This window comes from Plutella xylostella, chromosome 3 (assembly GCF_932276165.1).
Source record: "Plutella xylostella chromosome 3, ilPluXylo3.1, whole genome shotgun sequence".
Lineage (NCBI taxonomy): Eukaryota > Metazoa > Arthropoda > Insecta > Lepidoptera > Plutellidae > Plutella > Plutella xylostella.
This window is the reverse complement of record NC_063983.1, coordinates 718,570-740,518: the sequence shown is the minus strand read 5'-3', so window position 1 is coordinate 740,518 and position 21,949 is coordinate 718,570. Positions and strand designations below refer to the sequence as shown.

The 21,949-nt window shown below is 38.7% G+C and overlaps 2 protein-coding genes across 3 annotated transcripts in view; both read left to right on the top strand.

Annotated features, from left to right (window-relative positions):
* Positions 1–108: 108 nt before the first annotated feature.
* On the top strand, positions 109–1,963 carry LOC105386220 (protein phosphatase inhibitor 2). 2 transcript variants are annotated; one of them, XM_011556734.3, is made up of 2 exons: positions 109–641; positions 998–1,963. In XM_011556734.3, exons 1-2 carry the CDS (start codon positions 225–227, stop codon positions 1,052–1,054), a joined length of 474 nt encoding a protein of 157 aa, XP_011555036.1. In that variant the 5' UTR covers positions 109–224; the 3' UTR covers positions 1,055–1,963. The 2 variants fall into 2 exon arrangements, with proteins under 2 accessions (XP_011555036.1, XP_011555037.1); XM_011556735.3 differs by having other exon boundaries at positions 109–664.
* A 1,544-nt stretch (positions 1,964–3,507) lies between these two features.
* The window catches only part of LOC125488501 (pericentrin-like), a 65,679-nt gene continuing 47,237 nt past the window's right edge, over positions 3,508–21,949 (top strand). Inside the window, exons 1-9 of the mRNA XM_048625472.1 lie at positions 3,508–3,703; positions 3,933–5,030; positions 5,786–6,375; positions 6,475–6,486; positions 6,864–6,951; positions 7,325–7,462; positions 7,835–7,927; positions 8,699–8,770; positions 14,433–14,531. Coding sequence (XP_048481429.1) covers positions 3,659–3,703; positions 3,933–5,030; positions 5,786–6,375; positions 6,475–6,486; positions 6,864–6,951; positions 7,325–7,462; positions 7,835–7,927; positions 8,699–8,770; positions 14,433–14,531 — 2,235 coding nt within the window. The 5' untranslated portion in view covers positions 3,508–3,658. The remainder of the gene's footprint in view (positions 3,704–3,932; positions 5,031–5,785; positions 6,376–6,474; positions 6,487–6,863; positions 6,952–7,324; positions 7,463–7,834; positions 7,928–8,698; positions 8,771–14,432; positions 14,532–21,949) is intronic.

The following is a 21,949-nucleotide window of genomic DNA, read 5'->3' as shown; positions in this document are numbered from 1 at the left end:
TGTACTTTACAGTTCTTTTATAGTTTTTTTAGATTGCCTGTATAATTTCTACAATTTTTGCCTATTCGAGGGGGAAAAAATTAAAACATCAAAATGTCAGTTTTGACGTTTATTATATTTCTGTTCTGATTTCTGTCAGTTTTTGAGAAAAAATACCATTGAACGCAGAATCATACAAAATAAACTTGAAAATTCAAAGGATGCTCGTATAAATCGGCCAAACAATGTCTTCCCGTAAGCCAAGATCGTCGAAAGCAGGTGGCATCCTGAAGACGAACAAGGGGTCGGGGCCGAGCCAGCCCGCGTCCACCAGCAAGCGCTCGTCCAAGCAGCAGCGCTTCGACGAGGACAACATCAAGCAGACGTACCACCCGGTGGACAAGGACTACGGCCACATTAAGGTGGACGAGCCGCCCACGCCGTTCTCTGAGATGGAGGACGGGTCGAGGCCGCCCGAGGACGAACTGGATGCGAATATCCTGGCGGCCAAGCTCCAGGCCAGCATGAACAAGGGCCCGCGCGTGCTGGAGTCCAGCTCCAGCAGCGACAGCGACGACATGAGCGAGGAGGAGCGCCAGCGCCGCCGCGCCGAGCGCAAGGAGTTCGAGCGCCGCCGCAAGATGCACTACAACGAGGGCCAGGTTCTGAAACATTCTTCTAATTTGTAAGAAAGAGTATTGTATTTTTTATACGTAATTATATTAACTGCATGTGGTAGTTCTCATTTAACTAATATCACTAATCATTGAGATAATTTTAGATGGTACTTGGATTTAGTCCTTCCCAGCCTGAGACACCAATATTATGTACTTATCATCTTCACAGATGTACCAATAAGGCCACTTGGAAGTCAGTAGCATCATTTGCGTGTAACATTTGATAGTTTAGAAAGCTTGTGTGTATCCAAGCTATAAGCAGTTTTGAAATGTGTGAAATTCATTTAGTTTAGTTGGGGAGTAACACAGTCAAATGTATATTTATTTTTGTTTTGTTGCAGAATATAAAGTTAGCAAAGAAATTGTTGGAAGAGGAGAGTGAGGATGAACTGTGCTGAGTGCGGGCCGGGGCGGGCGCGGGGAACCACCATCGTAGACAACAGTGCGACAAATCTAAACCTGGGTACCAACATTGTGAGGATGGTCTTCATACACTGGCATCAAGTGACCACAGTTGTGTCAGCTCACTAAGTAACTGTACATTGAGAGACATTCTTGCAATGCTATTCATATCAGTGCCCAGTGTCAGAATCACCTTATGACAACTATTTAGTTTCCATTCGAAGACTTCATTTCTAACAACTAAAATGTTGGAATATAGTTGCATGTAAAGATTCAAAAGGTATTTCTTAGATTTGCAAGACTGATTAGCTGATTCAGTTTGTGTAATGAGGTGTGATAATGGTAAGGAAGAAAGTAAATTTTGGTCAATATCTAAGCCCCCAATGTTATTATTTTGTTTGTTTTTTGTGGCACAGCAGAGTAGTTTACAGTAGTCAAAAATTCAAATACCATAATGAGGCAGCTAAATTAATGTTTTAGAGGAAAATGCCTCTGTACTTTATTATAATTTGTCATTCAGCATTTAACACTTTGGTATGTTCACTACATAATTTATCATTACAGTGCCAAATTATTTTACCGATTTTCTCATTGCTTTTACTGTTGAAAGGCATACCTAGTTTAGGCTGATAGTGATGTTAATGTAGCTCCTTAGCCTATCCTTCTAAAACTTAACTGTTACTTAAATATGCCATAATAATGTGACATCAAATTTTGATTTAAGCCTGAGCCTCCTTAACACTTTAATTTTTTTATTTTTATGTGAACACGGATTTAACTTCTAATGTTGATTTATAAATCAGATATTTATGACTAAATATTTTATAGATAAATATCATTATTGTAAAAGTATTTATGGTATGTTATATTTTTGTTTATCAAATAAACTACCAATTAAGTACCTACATCATTCTTGTTTCAATATAATTTAATACCTATCCTAACTTCCTAACTAATATTATAAATGCGAAAGTAACTGTGTCTGTCTATACGAGTATGTCTGTCTGTTACTCTTTCACGCCAAAACTACTGAACGGATTTGAATGAAATTTGGTATACATACGGTCTAGACCCTGAGAAAGAACAAATGCTACTTTTTATCCCGGAATCCTCACGGGAAAATCTTTTTAAGGCGAAGCGAAGCTCCCGGGCACAGCTAGTGTAGCTATAAATATGATACTGTGGTGGTTACACTAGTTACCTATTAAATTAGAATTCCAAATATGTTTTTAGTATTACAATTATGAACTATCATCTAGGTCTTGCAGGTTCTTCTAGGTGTTTCAGATGAAAAAATGTGTGAATATACAAAGATAGTAAGTTATCTCAAATGTTTTGCAACCTTTCAAATCAGTAACCAATATCATCACAATTCAATTTAAATACATTTGAAATCAATCAGGTTTTTCGCTTAAATACCTACCTATCCTGCACTATGACCTAACACCTAACCAAGTCCGCGCTTACCAAATTCATTATTATAAACAATGGGTAGGTAGGTTTGCAGAATTCCCAAGAGTGTTAAACTCGTAAACTTGTACCTATGAAATCATAGTGTATGTCCTGTATGTCAATGTTTTATTTTGCATAGGTAGATCGATTCGACTTTTTTTTTACTACGCTACTGCACAATACTCATATAGTATAGTAGTAGGGGGGGTCATAGGACGCCAAGAGAGAGAGAGAGAGACTGCACTAGACTGCAATAGATTAGGCGTTGCTTGTACAAATAATAGTAAATAAAAAAATACGTTATTTTCCATCATAGAATACAAGTACAATGTTTTCCATTCAGTAATGAGGAATAAAAAAAAAAAAAAAAAAACACGCACTCACGCCTTGTACTAATGTACTCCCTTGCGGGGTAGGCAGAGGTGCATTGCTGCACCCACTTTTCGCCAGAGTGTTATGTTAGTCCCAATGTAATAGGGGGCGGGCCTATTGCCATTTTACGGGCACATCCAAGACCTGAGAACAAATATCTGTGTTTAAACAAATATCTGCCCCAGCCGGGAATTGAACCCGGGACCATCGGCTCAGTAGTCAGGGTCACTAACCACTACGCCATTCGGTCGCAATGAGGAATAAGCAGCTATAATTGTCCTAGTAACGCCATCTATTGTGCAGTAGCACTATTCTAACAACTTTTTTGTAATGCCATCTATTGTGCAGTAGCGCTATACAACAAGGTTTATTTGTTTCGCAAAAAAAAAACTAAGTCGAATAGCGCTACTGCACAATAGATGGCGTTACTTGTACAAATAATCGTAAATTCCCTTATTAAACACGTTTCATTTTACCTAAACCATTTAATAATTCATGGGTATTTTGTAATATACCTACATTATAAAAAATGAAAACTCAAAATAATAACAGCATGGTGGTAACGCTTTGTGCGATAAATGGAACGTTGACCACAAACAAAACTGTCAGCTGGTTGTCAAAAAAACCTGCGAAAGTGCGTTTGTCGTTGTCGTTCGTTGTTATAATTTTTGACTTGACTTGACTTTTGTTTGAACTAGAAAAACATCGCCTTGGCAACCGAATTTGTGAATATTTCGTAACAAAAATAGGAACGATTATGCATTTCTAGCAAGATTATGGATGATCAACACAATACTCTACCGTCTTCATCAGATGTAAAGGTACGTTTTGTTTAACTCTCGAATCTAATTTGTAGTTGATTTATATCGGTCACTATGTTAAAAATAGTACGGAAATGCACACCCGTAGCATTTAGCCCACCTGCCAGGGCTTGGTTACTACGGCTTAACAACTGCAGGGCCCATGTTTCATTCAAAAATATGACAATATCTGTTGGACGGAGGATTGAGCTTTCGTGTAATATTTTTGTCTGTTTTCATTTATTTTTAGAACGTACTTCCGGATGTGGTGCATTCTCAACCGATTCCCGCCGTAGAGGCGGGTTGTGGCGAGCCCCTCGGCGCCCGCGGCGGCCGCGACGACCCCGCGTCCCCCGCGGACCCCGCGCCCCCCGCCGGCCCCGGGAGCCCCCGCGACGCGCCCCCTGACGACAGCGAGCCCGAGTCCATCTCTGAACATATTCCTTCCAAGCTAGATTACTCACTCTCTACCTCAGACAATTTGCTCAAATCTCATGACACTCAACATGTACCTGATGAGCCTCCATGCCATGATGAGGACAAAAATAACTCCTTGAACATTCCACAATCCACTGCCAGTGACCAGCCCAGTGTCCCCGACCCAAGCCCCAGTGCCTCGTGGCCCACAGATGCGAACCCAGTGTCTGATGTGCACCACATCAGTGCAGAGAGCCCCGTGTGCCTGGCCGAGTCCTCTGAAGCTTCAAAGGAAGACTCGGCCAGCAAGTCCAGCTCATTGACCTTACAGCTGAGTGAACATGGCTCAGAGAAAAATAGTGAATACATTGACTCACTCAATGAAGACAGGTCAAACCCGCAGAGCAATGACTCTTTGGAGAGAGACCCTTCTATTGAGAGGGATGAATCATTAAACAGAGACTCCTCCTCAGGCTCAGAGGAAATAATTAAGCTGGACATCAGAGGTTCCGGCATCCCAAGGTTCCCTTTTCAGACTGAAAAGATTATTTTCGGTTCAGTCCCTGAAGGAAGCACTTTCATAGACCAAGACACAGAACCTATACCAGTGTTTAAGAATCTGCTGTCACCATTCTTAGTGGGTGCAGGAGATAGTATCAATTTCTCAGAATTATTGAGTGCTAAGGAACCAGTAAAAGACTCCTGCAATGAGAAGACTCCAGTACAGTCGCCAGAGCATAGTTTTGAGCAGAAGGATCTGTTGGTTGAAGAGTTGACGGTGGACGAGAGCAAGGAGAAAGAAGATGATAGTTCTCTTCCTGAACAGCCAAAGTCTCCGGTGCGAATGGAGACACCGGTGCGCGAAGAGACGGGGGACTTCAACACCATGGAGACAGACTACAAGACCATCTGTGAGGAGCACCACACGAAGGTACGCCTCACTGCGCAGGTCATGTGCGTGGCAGTCTGCTTGCTCTGCCTGATCGCCACACTCTGTGTGCTGTTGGTGTTGCTCACCCCCCTTGCATGCCAAGTTTTCAGCTTTTATAACTTGCGGTTCACATTCTATGATAATATTTCAAAGTATTTTACTTTTGCATGAGTTTCATTATATTGCTTGACTGGTTATTTGGTTTTTATTTTTAGTTTTTGTTGTATTTTGTGCAGTGCATAGAGCATTTTTTTGTTATTATAAAACAAAAATTTAATATAGTCATTTATCAGAAAGCTAAAAAATATACAAGTTACCAGAAAAAGTATCCCTTATTCCAAGGGACATGCATGTTAACAGAGTAAAAATATGTTGCATAAAAAATATATTTACTTTACTATGAGTTCTTGAATGAAATAGCCATAGCCAAACAAATAGTAAACAAGGAGGTAAACAAGTAAACAAACTTTTGTAAAACTTTATTATTAGATAATAATTATTACAACAAAATGTTGTTTTTTGCCAATAATCTGTAAGCATATTTATCATTCAGCTACTCCAACCATTTCCTCCAAACAATAATGTATTCCACACTTAATGCAGTCCTCATTAATGTAATTTCATATCAAAGTCACTGAACCTCATCTACTCCTCACCATCATTAGAAAAACCACTATCATTGACCATCTTCACTTCCTAAACAACCCTCTCCCACACTCTCACGTTCCACACTCAACAACCGCTTTACCTTTCAGCTAATGCACTTGGAGGGAGCCATCACACAACGCGATCAACTAATAGAAGACCTGACGGTGTCGTTACAGCGAGCTGTGGAGGACCAGGCGACCCTGCGGACAGACAACCAGCTGTTGACCAACGAGGTGCAAGCCCTACAGCACATGCTGTGCGAACACTCGCAGTCAGAACATGACACCATCAAGGCACAGCTTTCGGACCTAGTGAAATATGAGAGCATGTTAAAGGATGATAGTACGAAGTATTACTCAGCGTTTTTAAGCAGCGGTTCGTCAGCGAAGAGTTCTATCGGTGAACGGGATAAGGACCAAGAAGAAGTTACAGTGAACTATTCGCGGTCGAAATCGTCAGACTCTGAGGAGTATGAAGGGTTTGAGACGAAGCTGAGTGCGACGATTGGCCAGTTTGACGAGTTTATTGAGGAGAACCTGAGGAACAAGTTGCGGGAGAAGGTTCTAGAAGTGGTGGGGGCCGAGGTGGGGCGGCGGCGCGGGGTCACTGACCTCGCGGAGCTGCAGGCCCGACATGAGAGGGAGATGGAGAACCTCCGGACGTACTTTGAGAAGAAATGCTCGGATATGGAAAGGAGGTACATATGTGTTAGGTTTTTTGGTATGAATGTTCATATGGTTGGCGTGTCATTTGTATAAAATCTAATGTTTACTTTTTGTTTTCTAATGCTGCTCAGGCCGCAAAGCACGTGAGTATAAATTAACCTTTACCCTTTTTGTGCCAAGTTATACAGTGGCGCCATCTACGAATCGCGTCTTTCAGTCAACCATCATCTTCTCATGGTTCTAGTGTAATGCGAAGTTGGCATGTTGGATATAGGCCTGCTAATAATTACCCAGGACAAATTGTCAATGTAAACCAGTACCTTTAACAAGTCCTTACAACATATAACAAGGCTTTTCACGTATCCACTTATCTACATCCGTTTCTTGTCCACCCTTCCGTCATCACCTTAGCCACTCCCATAGAAAAATATCATTTTTCATAGTCATTCTTTCATAGAGGCTCCTTTCCTATGTCCCTGACGATAATGTCTAACTGTTGGCAATATGTTCTGTGTTGCAGCTACTCTGACTCGGTGTACCGCGGCCGCTGCTCGGCCGACTCCGCGCCGCAGCGCTCGCGCAGCGCTGAGCCGCTGTCGTTCACTGATGTGAGTACTCACTGCTTAATCAAACAATCACACTGTTGCCTATGTTAATCGTAATTATATTATGTATACAAACATAAAGCCTGCCACTGCAGAAAATGGGTCTTCCACAAGACTGGAAGGTTATGGCCTTAATTTCGACGTACTTCACAATACTGACATACCTACGGGTTGGGGATATCACGCAATACAAACATTTAACTATCAATTATATATGTCTTTATACACATAACTGCTCTGGCCGGGGATCGAATCCGGAACCCTCGGCGCAAAAGTCAGAGCCATCAACCACCGCGCCAACCGACCTTCATAAATCCATATCCATGGTCTCCATTACTAACAGAAGCTTATAAAATCACGTTTAAATCCTTCCCAGGACTACCAACTGGAGCTGCCCCCGCGTCCGGCGCGCCATAAGGAGGCCGACTTAGACGAGCTTAGGACGCAGCACGCGGCCGCAATGGGGGAGCTCCGGGACCGGCATGACGAGACAGTACGCGCCTTGGAAGAACAGGTACAGTCTTCTGTTTACTTATTTATTTAAATGTTTTGTATAATTATAAAATAGCTCGTAGTAGAGTGGCTGGATGAGGAAGGCCGTGGAAAGTTGTGGTGTTGGAAAACATCGTGTCACGGGAATCCTGCACATCTAGATTCTAGATGTGTCCCAAAGTATATTGTACTCGTTGAAAAATGGCGATACGGCTAACGACTTATCACATTAGTACAAATGTACAGCGAAAAGCGGGTGACTCCTCTGACTACCCCCTCGGGGATTACAGGCGTGAGCATATGTATGTAGATATTAATAGCCATCCTTAGGTCTCTCAAACATAGATGCATCAACACTCTTCCTATAACCTAACATTCACCCCTCTGCACACAGATAGTGCAGTTGAAGGCGCACCTCCAGTCCACGGAGCAGCCTGACTCCAGCATGCCCGTCTACCAGCAGGATATAGACCTGGAGCTGGAGAAGGTAAATGGAGTGGAGGAGTGAATGTTCTAGAAATTAAGAAGCTAAAGCCACACTTTGTGTTGAATGTTGCTATTGTAACCTAATAATAGGCAGTAAGCCAAATGTTAATAATGAATCTTTTGGGGCAATATTTGTGTCTAAAAGAGACTTTCCATTGGTGATAGCGAATTCTGTCACTGGGTTTTGGGTACACATGGATAAGTAAATCAGTCACAATCATCACTTCATCACTGCTTAGTTACGTATTATTATAACAGAGTGTAGCAAGAGTCGCTGTTGTCGGATACGACGAAGAGGACATCACATTATACAATTCAAAAGTTTGGCTTTAGTTGAGTGTTTTTGCTAAAACTCCTAATCGAGTGTTTTCCAGTAAATCTAACAGTTTTTTGTAAATTTTTGAATCTGATAAGAGTCTTAGTTCTTCTTTGGTTTTCCTTATAACTCTGTGAATGAATTCTTTGGTAATGGTCTTATGTACATAATATTTCACAACACTTATTTAATTTATGATCATTTTAAGTACATAATTTCACATTGAATCTGAACAAATACCTACACAAGTACAAGTTCACCCTTACTTACTCTACTGTAAATACCAACACCATAAAAGATCCATCACCTTTCAACTCTTTTCTCAATGTTAATACTTACATGGTTGGTATGGACATTGTTACACCCGCCACCCGACTCCCACCTCTAAGCCTCTCTACACAAGGCATCTAATGGTCTGTTCTGTTGCATGCACTAACCCGTGTGAATAACTGACAGACGCGGCTGGCCCCGCAGACCGTGGAGGAGGTCAAGCAAGAGATCATACTGCAGCTTCAGGAGCAGATACAGGTGTGTATGTGTGTGTAAGATGTCAGGAAATTTTAAGCCAGGCTTTGTCAAACAAAGCGCGTTACTACCTTAGCACGCAACGCAACGCTAGCGCTGGAGCTCTGTTTGAGGGTATTATACCATAGTAGTACAACACATCTTAGCGTCCTAGCGCGGCGTCAAGTTAGCACTCTGACGCGCGCTAGTAACGCGCTCTGTTTGACAAAGCCTTTAGAGCGGTGAAAATTTAGGCAAATCAGTATGGCGCGGTAGTGCGCCCGTTTACCGCTAGGTGGCGGCTCTTTATCGAACGGTGTGAAAACGAATTACGTATTGAGTTCGTAATCGTACGTATCTAAATATATTGAACCGTATTTATTACCTACATTATAAATATGTATTATGTTGGTAATACTGTTCAATACTTATAAATAACATTGTTTTGGTAATGTCTTCAACTTATAGTGGTGTGCATGCAAAAGATATTAGGTATGATTGGTAGGTATTTTAATAACTTAAATAGGTAGGCCATAGGGCACTACAAACTCACCTCCCAACCTAGCATAGAGATTGCTGCTAAAATCCAATCTTAGTTTTGGTAGGTGCTTTGTTTTGCTGCTCCAAATTACAAAACGCAAGGTTTACATAAACATAAGATTTTCTATTATTATAAGCCCATGTTTACCCGCACTATAAAAACAAGAGTGAGTAAAAGCTTTGCGTAACGTACTTTTAAACGTTTTGCTTTGTAAATATTGAGCCATTGTAAAACGATCATAAATTGTGTACATAAATCCACTGTGAACGTTACTGTGTAAGTTTATGTATATTGCACAAAGTAGCTCGAAGATCGTACATTACTGAATCTAGCTATTATGTATTTTTATTGAAGTACATATTTTAATTTTAACGGCTACCTACATAGGGGGTTCTTATAAGTTTGAATTGTATACATGTGTGTTTCTAGATATATATCTAATCGGTTGCGCAAGTTTGACCGATGTTGTAAAAAATTGGTTACAATCATTGACTTATCTATTGTTAGAATATAATATTATTTTCTGAACAAAAATAACTAGTCGAAAATCCGCTTTCAAATCTACGTGAAAATTGTTTATGATGCACATTCTTCCCAGTAAACAAACTTCCACTCCACGTGCATTCGAAAACCATTTTATGAACAAAAGCTATAGTTTTCTTTCTGGCGACTCGCCAACGGCGGTAGAAAGCACACCGCGACACCTCTCCTGAACGCCACCTGAAATAGACCAAGGTTCACACCGGCCGGTTGTCTCGGCTAATCAACTCCCGAGACACTTTTCAAATTTGGAATCGGAACTTTTTTTTAAATGAAAAGAGTTTGTGGTTTTGAGTTTTGTGTGCAAAAACGTTATATGTGTGTGAAGTGTGTTGAATAGATTATGAAATACAAGTTTACAAGTGATTAGTTGGTGGATTTACTAATGAATTAGTGTTGATAATGAGTGATCAAGTTTAGTTTAATGGACATAGACATGTGAGAAAGGGATGCCGGATCGTAATCACCTTCCGTGTTATGCGCGGCGTGTAAGTTTTTCTAATAATTATGTACTGTACACTCTTCGGTAGTTAATATTAAAAAAAGATTTTTTATCTTTTTATCTTTATCTAATAAAATTGCTTACCAAAAACCCCATTTATTAGGTTTTATTATTATTTTAAAATATGTATTATCTCTTACATAAAATCATAATTAATTCCCTAATTCTTATACCTAGGTAGCCGTTATCATACTTTCGTTGAACATTGTATTAACTATGGTTTTAAATTATTGTAAAATTTAAAAATTTAAAACGTAATAGTGACAATAATGGATCAATTCTGAATACATACAGAATTACCGGAAGTCCCGTAAATAGGTACTTACCAACGGAAAGGGCATGACTATGGGGGTCATCGAATAAAAGTTGTTCAGGTTGACCACCTGAGTCACCCCCTTCGCGTTGGTCCACTATTTACGGGACACTGCTTTATCACGCTGAAAGAAAAAGGTTTTCCCTCCAATTTTATCTTTACCCAGACGCGTGAAAGATTGTCATGAGTCATTGAGCGTTTCCACGTGAACGGCGTCTGCCAAGTCTCCGCGGCTCCCTAGGTCAACGCATTATGCCTCAACTCTGTACTGTGGATACAGGATAAGGAGATGTGATTGGTGATGCAACTTGATATTGTCGTATTGCACCTTAAAGTTACGACAGCTACTGACAGGGACATAATATAAGGTTGAGTTTGCACTGACGAAGCCAGAGCGATCTACATATAAAGTAAATAATTCTTATATTCCGAGTTGCTTAAAGGAACTTTAAGCTAATGTCGGCATATAATTAATGTCTGTTTCTCTGTGCTTAAAACAAGTAAGTACAGCAATAGGTGCGTTTAAGGTTGCCATTAACGTAGAGTTTCTTTCCACAACTTAGCGACAATCTTAGATGAAATAGCATAAATATAATTAAGTACCTATTACAATCGACTGCACTAATAGCCGCGGTCGTCTGTATGACCCTTGAATCAATTTAGAGTAGTTCTGTAAAAAAAAATACTTCTTCCTCTGGTATTGTGCGTCGCTCAATAATCACTTGATGAGTCTGCGCTGGCGGGTCGCCAGTGTTTTAGGGACATTTTTTACGCACTTGCCCCACTTTTTAAGTGGATGTCTCAACTCAACCTCAACCTAAACACATGTTATTAAAAAAAAAACATGTAGGTACCATATTTAAACTTTAACGATATACAAACAAACGACAAAGTAGTATAATTCAATTGCTCAGACCAAAATTTATATTTTTTAATGTTTTCTTTCAACAAATTACCAATGCAGAAATGTTTTTATTACATTTAATTATTATCTATTAAAAAAAGGCATGACTAAATAATACAAATTCTTCGTGATCTGTAAAATAATAACTCATTAGGAATCTCAGTTCAATAGACAGCATTGAGGACATTTCCACTAAATCGATAATTGATAAACGACAACACAGAAACACCTACGAAATCATAAAACCAACACTTTTTCCACAATAAAGGTACTTCCACAACAAAACTAGGTTCTAATTAAAAAGGGATACAAACAAATTAATTAGTAAATGAGTTTGAAAGCTGATTTCTTCCACTTGTTTACTGGACTCGCGGCCTATTGTTTTGTTTACAGTTAGTGATAAGGGTGGAGGGGTCAGACTGTGTCAGTTTACTATCCTCCTTGCTCAGTTGCTTGAAGATTGTGCTACCAATAGGATACTGGAATTGTGCTAGTGTTTTGTGAAGGAGTGTGTTTGATGTTTAGAAGTGCAAGTGGAGACTTTTTTCTTTTGTTATGATCTGGATTCTTTGATCAGAGAAAATGGGTGATTTAGTAGTAAGTTATAATTTTATTGTATCACAGCATTTATTATTGACTGTGTTATAAGTTTATCGGTAAATAGGTAATTTATGTCAAAGCTATAATGTGCATAAATATGGATTTAACTTGGTTAATAAATGGCTTACTGCTAATATCCTGAGTCTGAATATAAGCAAGACCAAGTATTTGACTTTTTCAATTACTAAAACCGGCCAACCAACTGCTGATAAAAAAATCGTCTCCCATTTATGCCAATTTAATGGCGAAGAATGCACGTGCCAGCCACTGGAAAGAGCTGACTCAATACGTTACTTGGGTGTCATAATTGATCACAACTTAAACTTTAAAAAGCATATTGATCTGTTGAGTGGAAGAATCCGCAAGCTCATTTATATTTTTAAGAATTTGCGACATGTTTTAGAGCCAATTAGAATGAAACAAATTTATTTTTCCCTAAGCCAATCTCTTATCACGTACTGCATTTCTTCATGGGGCGGGGCGCACAAAACTGCAATAAAGGCGGTTGAGGTGGCACAGCGTATGATTTTAAAAGTGGCCACCTTTCGGCCATATCTCTTTCCTACAACTCTGTTGTATCGGTCCTGCGAAGTGCTCACTGTTCGTCAATTATTTGTGCTTAACATACTGCTAAGACAGCACAGTAATCTGATTTTCGACCCTGATATTCTAAACAAGAGAAGAAAGCATGCTGTCAGCGTACTACCTAAACAGTCCAACACTTCCTTCATCCAAAGATTTTTTATTTTTCTCGGCCCATATTTATATAATAAAGTTAATAAGTTAATTTCCATATACAGCTTAAATAAAATTTCATTAAAAAAGGTTGTTACGAAATGGCTTCTAACGCTTTCATACGATGAAACTGAGGATCTTTTAAAGATTCTGAAGTAATTTAGCTATGTTTTGTGGTATGGTTTTTAACTGTTGAATGCACTAACCTACATTTTGATCCTTTTAAATTACAATTATTATACCTACTTAATTAGCTGGTTGTTCTTGCACACGGACACTGATAAAAGTAATAATCAAAATATATATGATATCTTACATTAATCTTACTCTCATTTTCTGTGAATTTATAACACAACTAAGACAAGAAAGCACATTCTCAAAATTCTCTAAATTATTTTTTTATTATAAATTAATAAATTCTGTAATTTCTTACTTTTTTATGTTAGTTATAAGTAACTGTTATATACTTTTTTAAGTTACATAAACAGACTTAGCGAGTCTAGTTTTGCCTTTGTCTATGGCTATTTTTGTCATTTTTGGTGGGTGAGGCGCTACTTGCTGAAATACAGGTTTTTACCTAGTTCGGCAGTGGAGGCTAAACAATAACTTTTATGAGACATCTACTTTAGCCTTAGTATAGTTTAGTTATTAGTAACTGTGTAATGTGTTTTTACTTAATAAAGATATTATTATATTATTGATGATTTCCTGATATGTTACGGTGTTTATATACAAGTCGCATTTTAAGTATTTTTTAAACTTTTAATGTATTAAGATACAGTCAATCAGTATAATTAGTTCTTTATTTAACCTTAGCTCATCCACGCTCTCGTGAATGAAAATCAAAACACTCTCTTCAGATAAGCATGTGGGTAGTTGATAATAATATGGAGTTATTCGAATGTCAGAGAAAGCATTGTGCCTAATGTAATTATTGTTTTATTTATTATATCACATGTTTTATGTTGCGAGTGTTATCTTACTATAAAATATTGAATTTGGTGGCAATGTGTAGTGAATCCGGAAGAAAGGTTAAGGACATTATATGACATGATAAATTGTGCGTATGTAAATAATTGTTTACTGATTGTAGTTATTTTTAATTAGCATAATAATTATTACTGTTTTACTCATTACTGTCATGGTTAAAGAGCAGAGCTTGAATGCTTATGTTGTAGGCACCTTTGTAGGCTACTCAGTACTCACCAACTTAGGGTATTTTCATTATCGACAGGCCGTAGGTACCTTACGGATCCACTTTATCTTCAACATCATACCACAGAGGAAAAACACACTACGTTATACATGATCGGTATTATAATACCTATACCTATCTGCCCCGCTTCTTTTATGCGCTCATACCCCTTAGACCTTAGATCAATGCCAACTTGGGCTGGTTTTGTCGGTCCTACACTTTCATATAAATCTGGTTCAGTATCAAAAGGATTTTTATATTCTTTGAGGGTTGCTACACCTATGGCATGGTCATCTAGGGCTAAACTTTATTTATACTACATACTCCAGTTTACTAACAGTGCTCCCTATTGGCAGGTGCTGCTGTCAGACCCTGACGCGGAGCTGTCGAGCTGGCCGCTGGAGCTGGTGGCGCTGAGAGACAAGATACACGGGGACAGGGCGAGGGACAAGGAGGTCAGTGTTGTTGTCTCCCTCTAGCGTCACTATTCTAGATTAGGCCTGGTTCAGATGACTAGGGCTCAACGCGCGTTTACAACTATCTACATACATTTTATTCCGTAAAACGCGCGTTAGCATGTGTACAGCCTGAATAAAATGTACGTAGTTGTAAACGTGCGTTATCAAAACGCGCGTTAAGCGCTTGTCATCTGAACGTACCCTTATACTCGAGGACTGAGGATCTCGGATCTTCTTACGGTGAAAGGATTAGCCAGATTAGTTATATGTCGCAGGCATCTTTCACGAATCAGCGCGTCACATTAACATCATTCACAGCTGTAAATAGGCGTCATAACCTCTGTTATACTTCTTCTCATCCGCCACTACCGGCTTCCTGCCCAAGGCTTCGCGCTAGGTGTCTTTGTTGCTGGTTAGCTCTCTGATCTGGGATGTGTGAGTCTGTGGGTAAAGAAAACGAATAACTTATCCGTCGTCGAACCTGTAAACTGCCAGCTCATTAATAATATTTACACAAGACCATTCAATAGTTAAACTAGCATAGCATAGCCGTGTTCCTAGAACTGTATGTTAGCTGCAGTCCTGCATCTGACGAATGGCCGGCGGACGACGCGTTGTGGGAACCGATCACATAAATCTGTACGAGCCATTACAAGTTACAGGTTTACTGTTTCATGATATTTGGGCAGCGATAAGTAGGCAGTTTCGAGAAGTCTGCGGCTGTTTTTGTAACGATTGACCGGAAATCGGGGGATTGGAGGGAGGTGTTATAGGTTTGTTTTGCGTATTACGATAGGTCTGCCTGTGTAATTTTATCGAATGTGTTAGGCTTTTTTTTGTTGAAAGGATAATGTTCTAGCAATTCTAGCATTATTCTCAGTTATAGTAGAGCGAAATTGCTTTCCCTTAATGGCTGGGAAATACACATAATATCTTCACCAGAAGCAAACTATCACGTAGAATGGAGATTCCTAAACATAAAACAGCTAACTTTAAAGGAAGTTTCAAATATGCAGCGTCAAAAATTTGGAATGATTTACCACCACCATTACATGAATTTATGTCCTATCTATCTTTTAAAATAAAATTGAAAAAAATATTATTAGAAAAACAATTATCTGCGACTAAAGAAATTTACAAGCATAAACATAAAAATAAGTCTGCATAATATAATATATTATTACATATAATCATACCAAAGCACACATTCTCACAACACACACGCATACATACATACATTCACACTGACACACAGCACTCACATATTATTATAATGTTCTATTTATTTAGTTAACACAACACCCAGGGACGTGCTGAAAAACAGCGCTGTCACAAAACATCTGTTTACGGCAGCAAATGCTGAGCATGGCACCTTTTGCCGTAAGTCTGTATTTATAGGAATAATTATGTTTAGAAATAGGATTAGTACTAGTGTTTCTTTCCGCATGTTTGCAAATGTTTCGGCAATAAATATTATTTTCTTTCTTTCTTTCTTTCTTTCAAATACAAAGCGCTGAAACATTTATAAATGGCGTCAGCAGATTCTGTAAAAAGTGTGACCAAATAGGCCGCATACTCAACTGATGACGTCACAGGCGCTTCGCATACCACTACCAGTGGAGACCACTGTTCGGTTGACAATACGACGTCTATAAATACGGCCCATCGAATACTTTTCCCGTGAGTGAAGGTTTGTTGGCGCCCTCGAATAACTTTTCTTATTTTTCGTCGACAAATTACACGAATACTTTGTACGTCCTTGATGAGTTTATAACTGTTAACTGTTCGGTTCTGTCGCCATTTAATATCTATGGGGATGTTGGTATTTATTTAACCACACTTAGGGTATTCGAGTATTTAGTGATATTCCTTATAGTAATCCAGTTACCAGAAGGATAAAACAAGCCGTTTTGGAATGTTTTCTAGTGTTTCTAAGCAGCACAGGAGTAGGTTTTTAATCTGATATTATTATCAGGACGCCATACTTTGCGATAGATGGCTGATGATGGTGATGGTGAATATATTCACCGGTATATTCCCTATACATATACAATTTGGCATACCTCCCTTATTTCCTTTCCCGTCTAAAACGGAACTAAACATCACTGCAAGTAGTAAATTTGGTTTAACAGACAAATGACTTCTGTAATTGCCTCAAAGCTGGTATTATTCAAGGGAGCGTGTTAAACACGTGTCTATTTCTGTGCCCAACCATTTTGGGTTCTCCCTAAAGAGTGCTTCAGATTTTGATGATGTCAAAGGTCGCCTTTGTTTACAGAAGCTCGGGTTTTATAAAGAGCTCTTGTTAAAATATTTTTAAGTATGTTTTTTTAAAAGCGGAACTAAAACACAGCCGTTGAAGTCTTGAGGTTTTTTTTTAATCTTCATTAATATCTTTATATCTAATAATGAGGGACCATAGTATCTTTCACCATTCGGATCGATGTATTGGATAAGCTGTTTCTTCCGATTGCGTAACTCAAATTAATTGATTTCTGCTCGATACAAAATTTGTGAATAATTATAGGAAAAACTGAATGATGTATATAGTTAACCGCATTTACCAGCTTAAATTTGAGGTATTATTTATCATACCTACAAAACTGAAATGTCTAAAACACAATAATCAACTCCCTAAACATACTGTTAATGTAAATAGTTTACCAGAACCTACTATCTCGACGAACTTATCAATACGGGTTCTGTAAAAGTGTCCACACCTCACACTGGACGCATCCAGGGTCACTGAACTGCACTGAAACCTTCAGTCAGCTCACAATAAAACTGCCATTGGACTCTCGACCCAAATAGCTGGACATACGAGTTATTTCCGGACACACCCCGTTGGGATTTCGGCAGTTCAACGCTTTTGTCAGAATAGTCTGTAATACAACTGTATTTAAGGTGGATATTTGAAGTGTGTTTTGAGTTGCAGTGTGGGTCGTAGTTTTAATTATATCCCTAACATTTAGTATGCAGTCGACCGAATTATATTTCCGAATAAAATGTCATTGGAGCGAGTCTGTGCTGCACAAAGGAGGAATGTGGAATAATTTCCCTATAAAATATGTTATGGTTTATGGTGCTGCTGTGCTATGAGCTTTGCCAATGATGGTAGTTCTGCTTTTGATTACGGCGAAAGTGGCATTCTTGATTTAATTATTAGTATTTTAATTCATTACTAGTTTAAAATCCTTTATTATATTTTGGAGTATACGATAAGATATATGGTGCACTAGCTTTTCCCTTGAGGTTCACTGGTTTCCTATGGAAACTACAATGTCATAACAGACTTTTATTTTATTTAGTGCTGGGTCACATGATTTTCATGGATTTTGTATCTAACTATCTACTTTCTACAGGGTGTCAAATACTAACCTGCTTGCAGGTCCTTCGTTGAACAAAAAGAATCCTGTATTAAAAGCGCATCGAGGCGAAAATCAAAATAACTGTATTCTCACACTATTATGTATTCTGCACTATGCAAACACGAATCCAGACAACACCTCCAAATATACCGACGCCATTTTTGGCGTCACCCGACGCTAACAGTTATATCTTTGACACGTATTTCTTCAACTTTATGGTCACCATAAAACTATTTAACTTCCTCATACCTATTTCCTACATATTTAGACTTTCATCTTGGACTCTGGTTGCCAGTTATGTAACGCTAAACGGGAACTAAAAAACGTAACGTAAACAGAATAAAATCGTTTCATAATTATTATTGTAAATACAGCTTTTAACGGGCCGTTTCATAATTCATAACTCGATAAGTGTTATAGTGTTATGGCTTATCACGATATTGGTTTGTTACTATTACGGAAAAATCGTAGTAAGCTTTTTAATGATAATAGATATATAATCTCGTTGGTATGGTTTAGAAACTTTAGATGCATCAACATAATTATTGAATACTGTTTAGATAGGTATCGTTTAAGTATTTAGTGTGTGCAAATTTGTTTTGAAATCGCCTATCAAGTCATTGACACATTGACGGTTCGTCAGTTTGACAAGGTACAGAAGTGTATAGCTACTTATGCAGCTGACCGTACATCTAGTAGTAGGGAATTTTACCTACCTACCGGGCAATCTGTCGGCCTATAACACGATACTAAAAGTTACGAGTGATGGATGTTGTCTAATAGCAATAAAATAACAGTTCGAAGCAATCAATTAATATTATCTATCAATAAAAACCAACGTCAGACTCTGACGATCAAAAGCAACACATTATTTGCAACAGCGTTCAATAAAAGAAACAGCAAATCTAAGTACAAAACCTTGTCAAACTGTCAATGTTTAATAGGCAGTTTGTGAGTTTGACAAGGTACAAAAGCCTACAGCTACTAATGCAGCTGACTGTACATACCTATTTTCCTAGTACGAAATTACTTCTTACTCATAAACGTTCCTATGCAAAAAGTCTTTCTCCATATACCTTCTTGATTCAGCTAACCACGTACTTCAATACATTTTCTGTCCTTTACTGCTCCGTAAATAAGAAAGAGAGGAGATACATACATATATAATAATTCCGTACAGATGTAAGTCCGTAGTCATGAAACGTAAGGTTTCTGAATCAGGAAGCACAGATGCTTAGGCGAATGCATTACCAGAGCAATGCCATACTTTTTAATAAGAGAGCTCTTGAGTTATTACTGGTACACAATCGAAATTGGCATCTTCCGACCATCTTTCTTTGTACGGTTGGCAAAAACATTTAAGTAGTTCTGAAAGGTAAAGCAAAGTTGTATTGTATTGTATTTATTATTCATAATATTCATTACATGTCAGGGAAAAAATAAATAAAATAATAATAATATAAAAAATTAAGTCATACCTAAACTAAAATTAAATACTAAAATAACATTTAAATGTACGTAGTAGTACAAAAATTCAAATACTAATAGATAGTCAATGGTAAATTATACAATAATAAAATGTCAAGATAAATAATATAATAGATAGTCAATGGTAAATTATACAATAATAAAATGTCAAGAATAAAAAATTTAAAAAGAATATACATGTCAGTAGTTATAAGTAAAGAATACAAAAAATCAAATATAATTTAAGTCTTCCTGCTAATGAATTCACCCACAGTGTAGAAGGCGTGCTGGACAAGCCACCTTTTTAGACATTGTTTAAAAGCTGGCAGTGACGGCTAGGGTTTCTGATTTCTCGACCTGTTTTCGTTCTCGAGCTTCGAGAATTCTCGAGCCCAAATTCTCGAGTCTTCTCGAGTCTCGAGCCTTTCTAATAAGACCTTTAGAAAAAAGCCTTAATTTAAAAAAAAAACACAAAATCTCCTTTTTTTTACTTTGTTAACGTAACAAAAAAGAAAATACTCTACTAATACTCATAATTAGCTGTCTAGCTAGCTACTAATTACTAGTAAAAGGTAGGCCAAAAGTAATCACCCTATTAGAAGTTGCTCTCATTTGTGCAAATGGCCACCAATTTCAAATCATTTTTGATATTGGTGGACTAGACAAATGCAGACTACAAGTTCAGAGGCCGTAGAGTGATATACTCCCGGTTTTATTCGGTTTTCGGGTCGCCTTTTTTTTCGTTTTATCTGCAATTTTTTCCAGTAATATCGCCCGATTTTACGGTTTCAGACACTTTTTCAGGGGGTTTTTGAAGTCTTGTGTTTATGTGAATAAGCTCCTGTCTCTGGAAGCCCTTAAGGACAACATGCGACACGAGTGCGAGAATCTCTTGCCCGAAGTTTTCGCTGAAGTGATGAGAAATGCCATAAAACGAGTTCGTATGGCAATCAATTGTGAAGGCGCCCATTTGGCCGATATCATCTTCTCGACTTTACCAATAAAATTGTAAGGGTGTTACCACAAAAACTTAGACAGTGTTTAACGGATGTTTAGCGCTGTCAAACGCCTACAAAATCTGTCAAATTTCGTTTTAAACACTTGTTAAACAGTGTTTAAAGTTTTTTGTGGTAGCACAGTAAAGGTTCAAAAGCATTATCAAAAAACAGAATAACAGTTTAAATCATTTAAAAAAAATTAGAGCCAATCAACATCGGACGACTTCTTTTGGTCCACCTGAACTAAGAAACAGTACGTAACTATTACTACGTTATCTTTTAATCATTCTTTGGTATTATCAGTACAGCACTAGCTTAAATGGAGATGAAACATAATAAATCATAATACACGCGCATGGTATGCGTGTATGTTAAGCGGCGCAGGAAAATTCGAATTGAATATTCTTAAAGTAATTTTTATCTCAAGGCTCGAGAAATTCTCGAGTCTTCAGATTTTTTTCTCGTCTCGAACCGAGCCGAATTTCTCGAATCTTCTCGAGCTCGAGAATTCTCGAGCAGAAACCCTAGTGACGGCGCATCCTTGATCTCAGTAGGTAAAGCGTTGTACACCTCCGGGCCACACACGTGCACGGACTGCGCGCACCTCGCCAGCCGGTGCCGGACGGCGAGCAGCTGCCCCGCGCGTCTGGCTCTTTGGCTTTGCTTGTACAACTGCAGATTTTTCCTGACAAACAAGGCTACCTGCAGTATGTACAAGGAGGGTACCGTCAGCAGATTGAGCGCGATGAAATGGTCACGTGCCGACTCATCGCATCGTACTCGGGCTATAGCACGCACTGCTCTTTTCTGCATGACGAATACCCTGTGCCAGTCAGCCGCGCGGCCCCACAGCTCGATCCCATATGTGAGGAGAGACTGGATCGTGGCAAAGTAGCACGATCTCACCACCTCACTCGGGACGGTGGCTGCGAGCCGCGACAACGCGAAGCACGCGCCCCCGAGTCGGCCGCACAGCCAGTCGATGTGCGCATCCCAGAACAGGCCGCTGTCCAGTCTGAACCCTAGAAAGCAGGTCTCATTGACTTGTGGTGGCTTCCTCATTGAAGTAGAGAAGAGAGGATAGTTTTGTGAGTAATGAAGGTCCAAAGATTTGACGCGTACGGTCTTACCACAAAAATAAGAAATACGAGAAAACTGTAATTTGTTAGCATGGCCCTATGACAGCTGTCATTTCCATAAATTATTATTATAATTTTTACAATTATCTGTCAATAAAATGTCTAAGGACTCTTGCTATATTTTACAAAGTATAATCCCTAACAGATATAATGCTATTGGGAGGTATCAGGTCAGGTTCCTCTGACCCAGAATGTACGTTATCTGTATCTTATACGATTTGTCTTACATCTACGAAATACTATACTCTTTTCTTCGTTGCACGTATGATTTTTCTAACCGTACGACGGGTGTAGTTCAAAGCTAATATGAATAACTAATATCTAAGAGTTTTTCGGTTGCGAAATGACTTTTAGCGAGGGTTATTGTGTAATCGGGAGCGCAGGCAGCCATATGGGAGTCATCAGATCATGAAAGGTTTTAAGAATAGAGACACTTAGTGTAT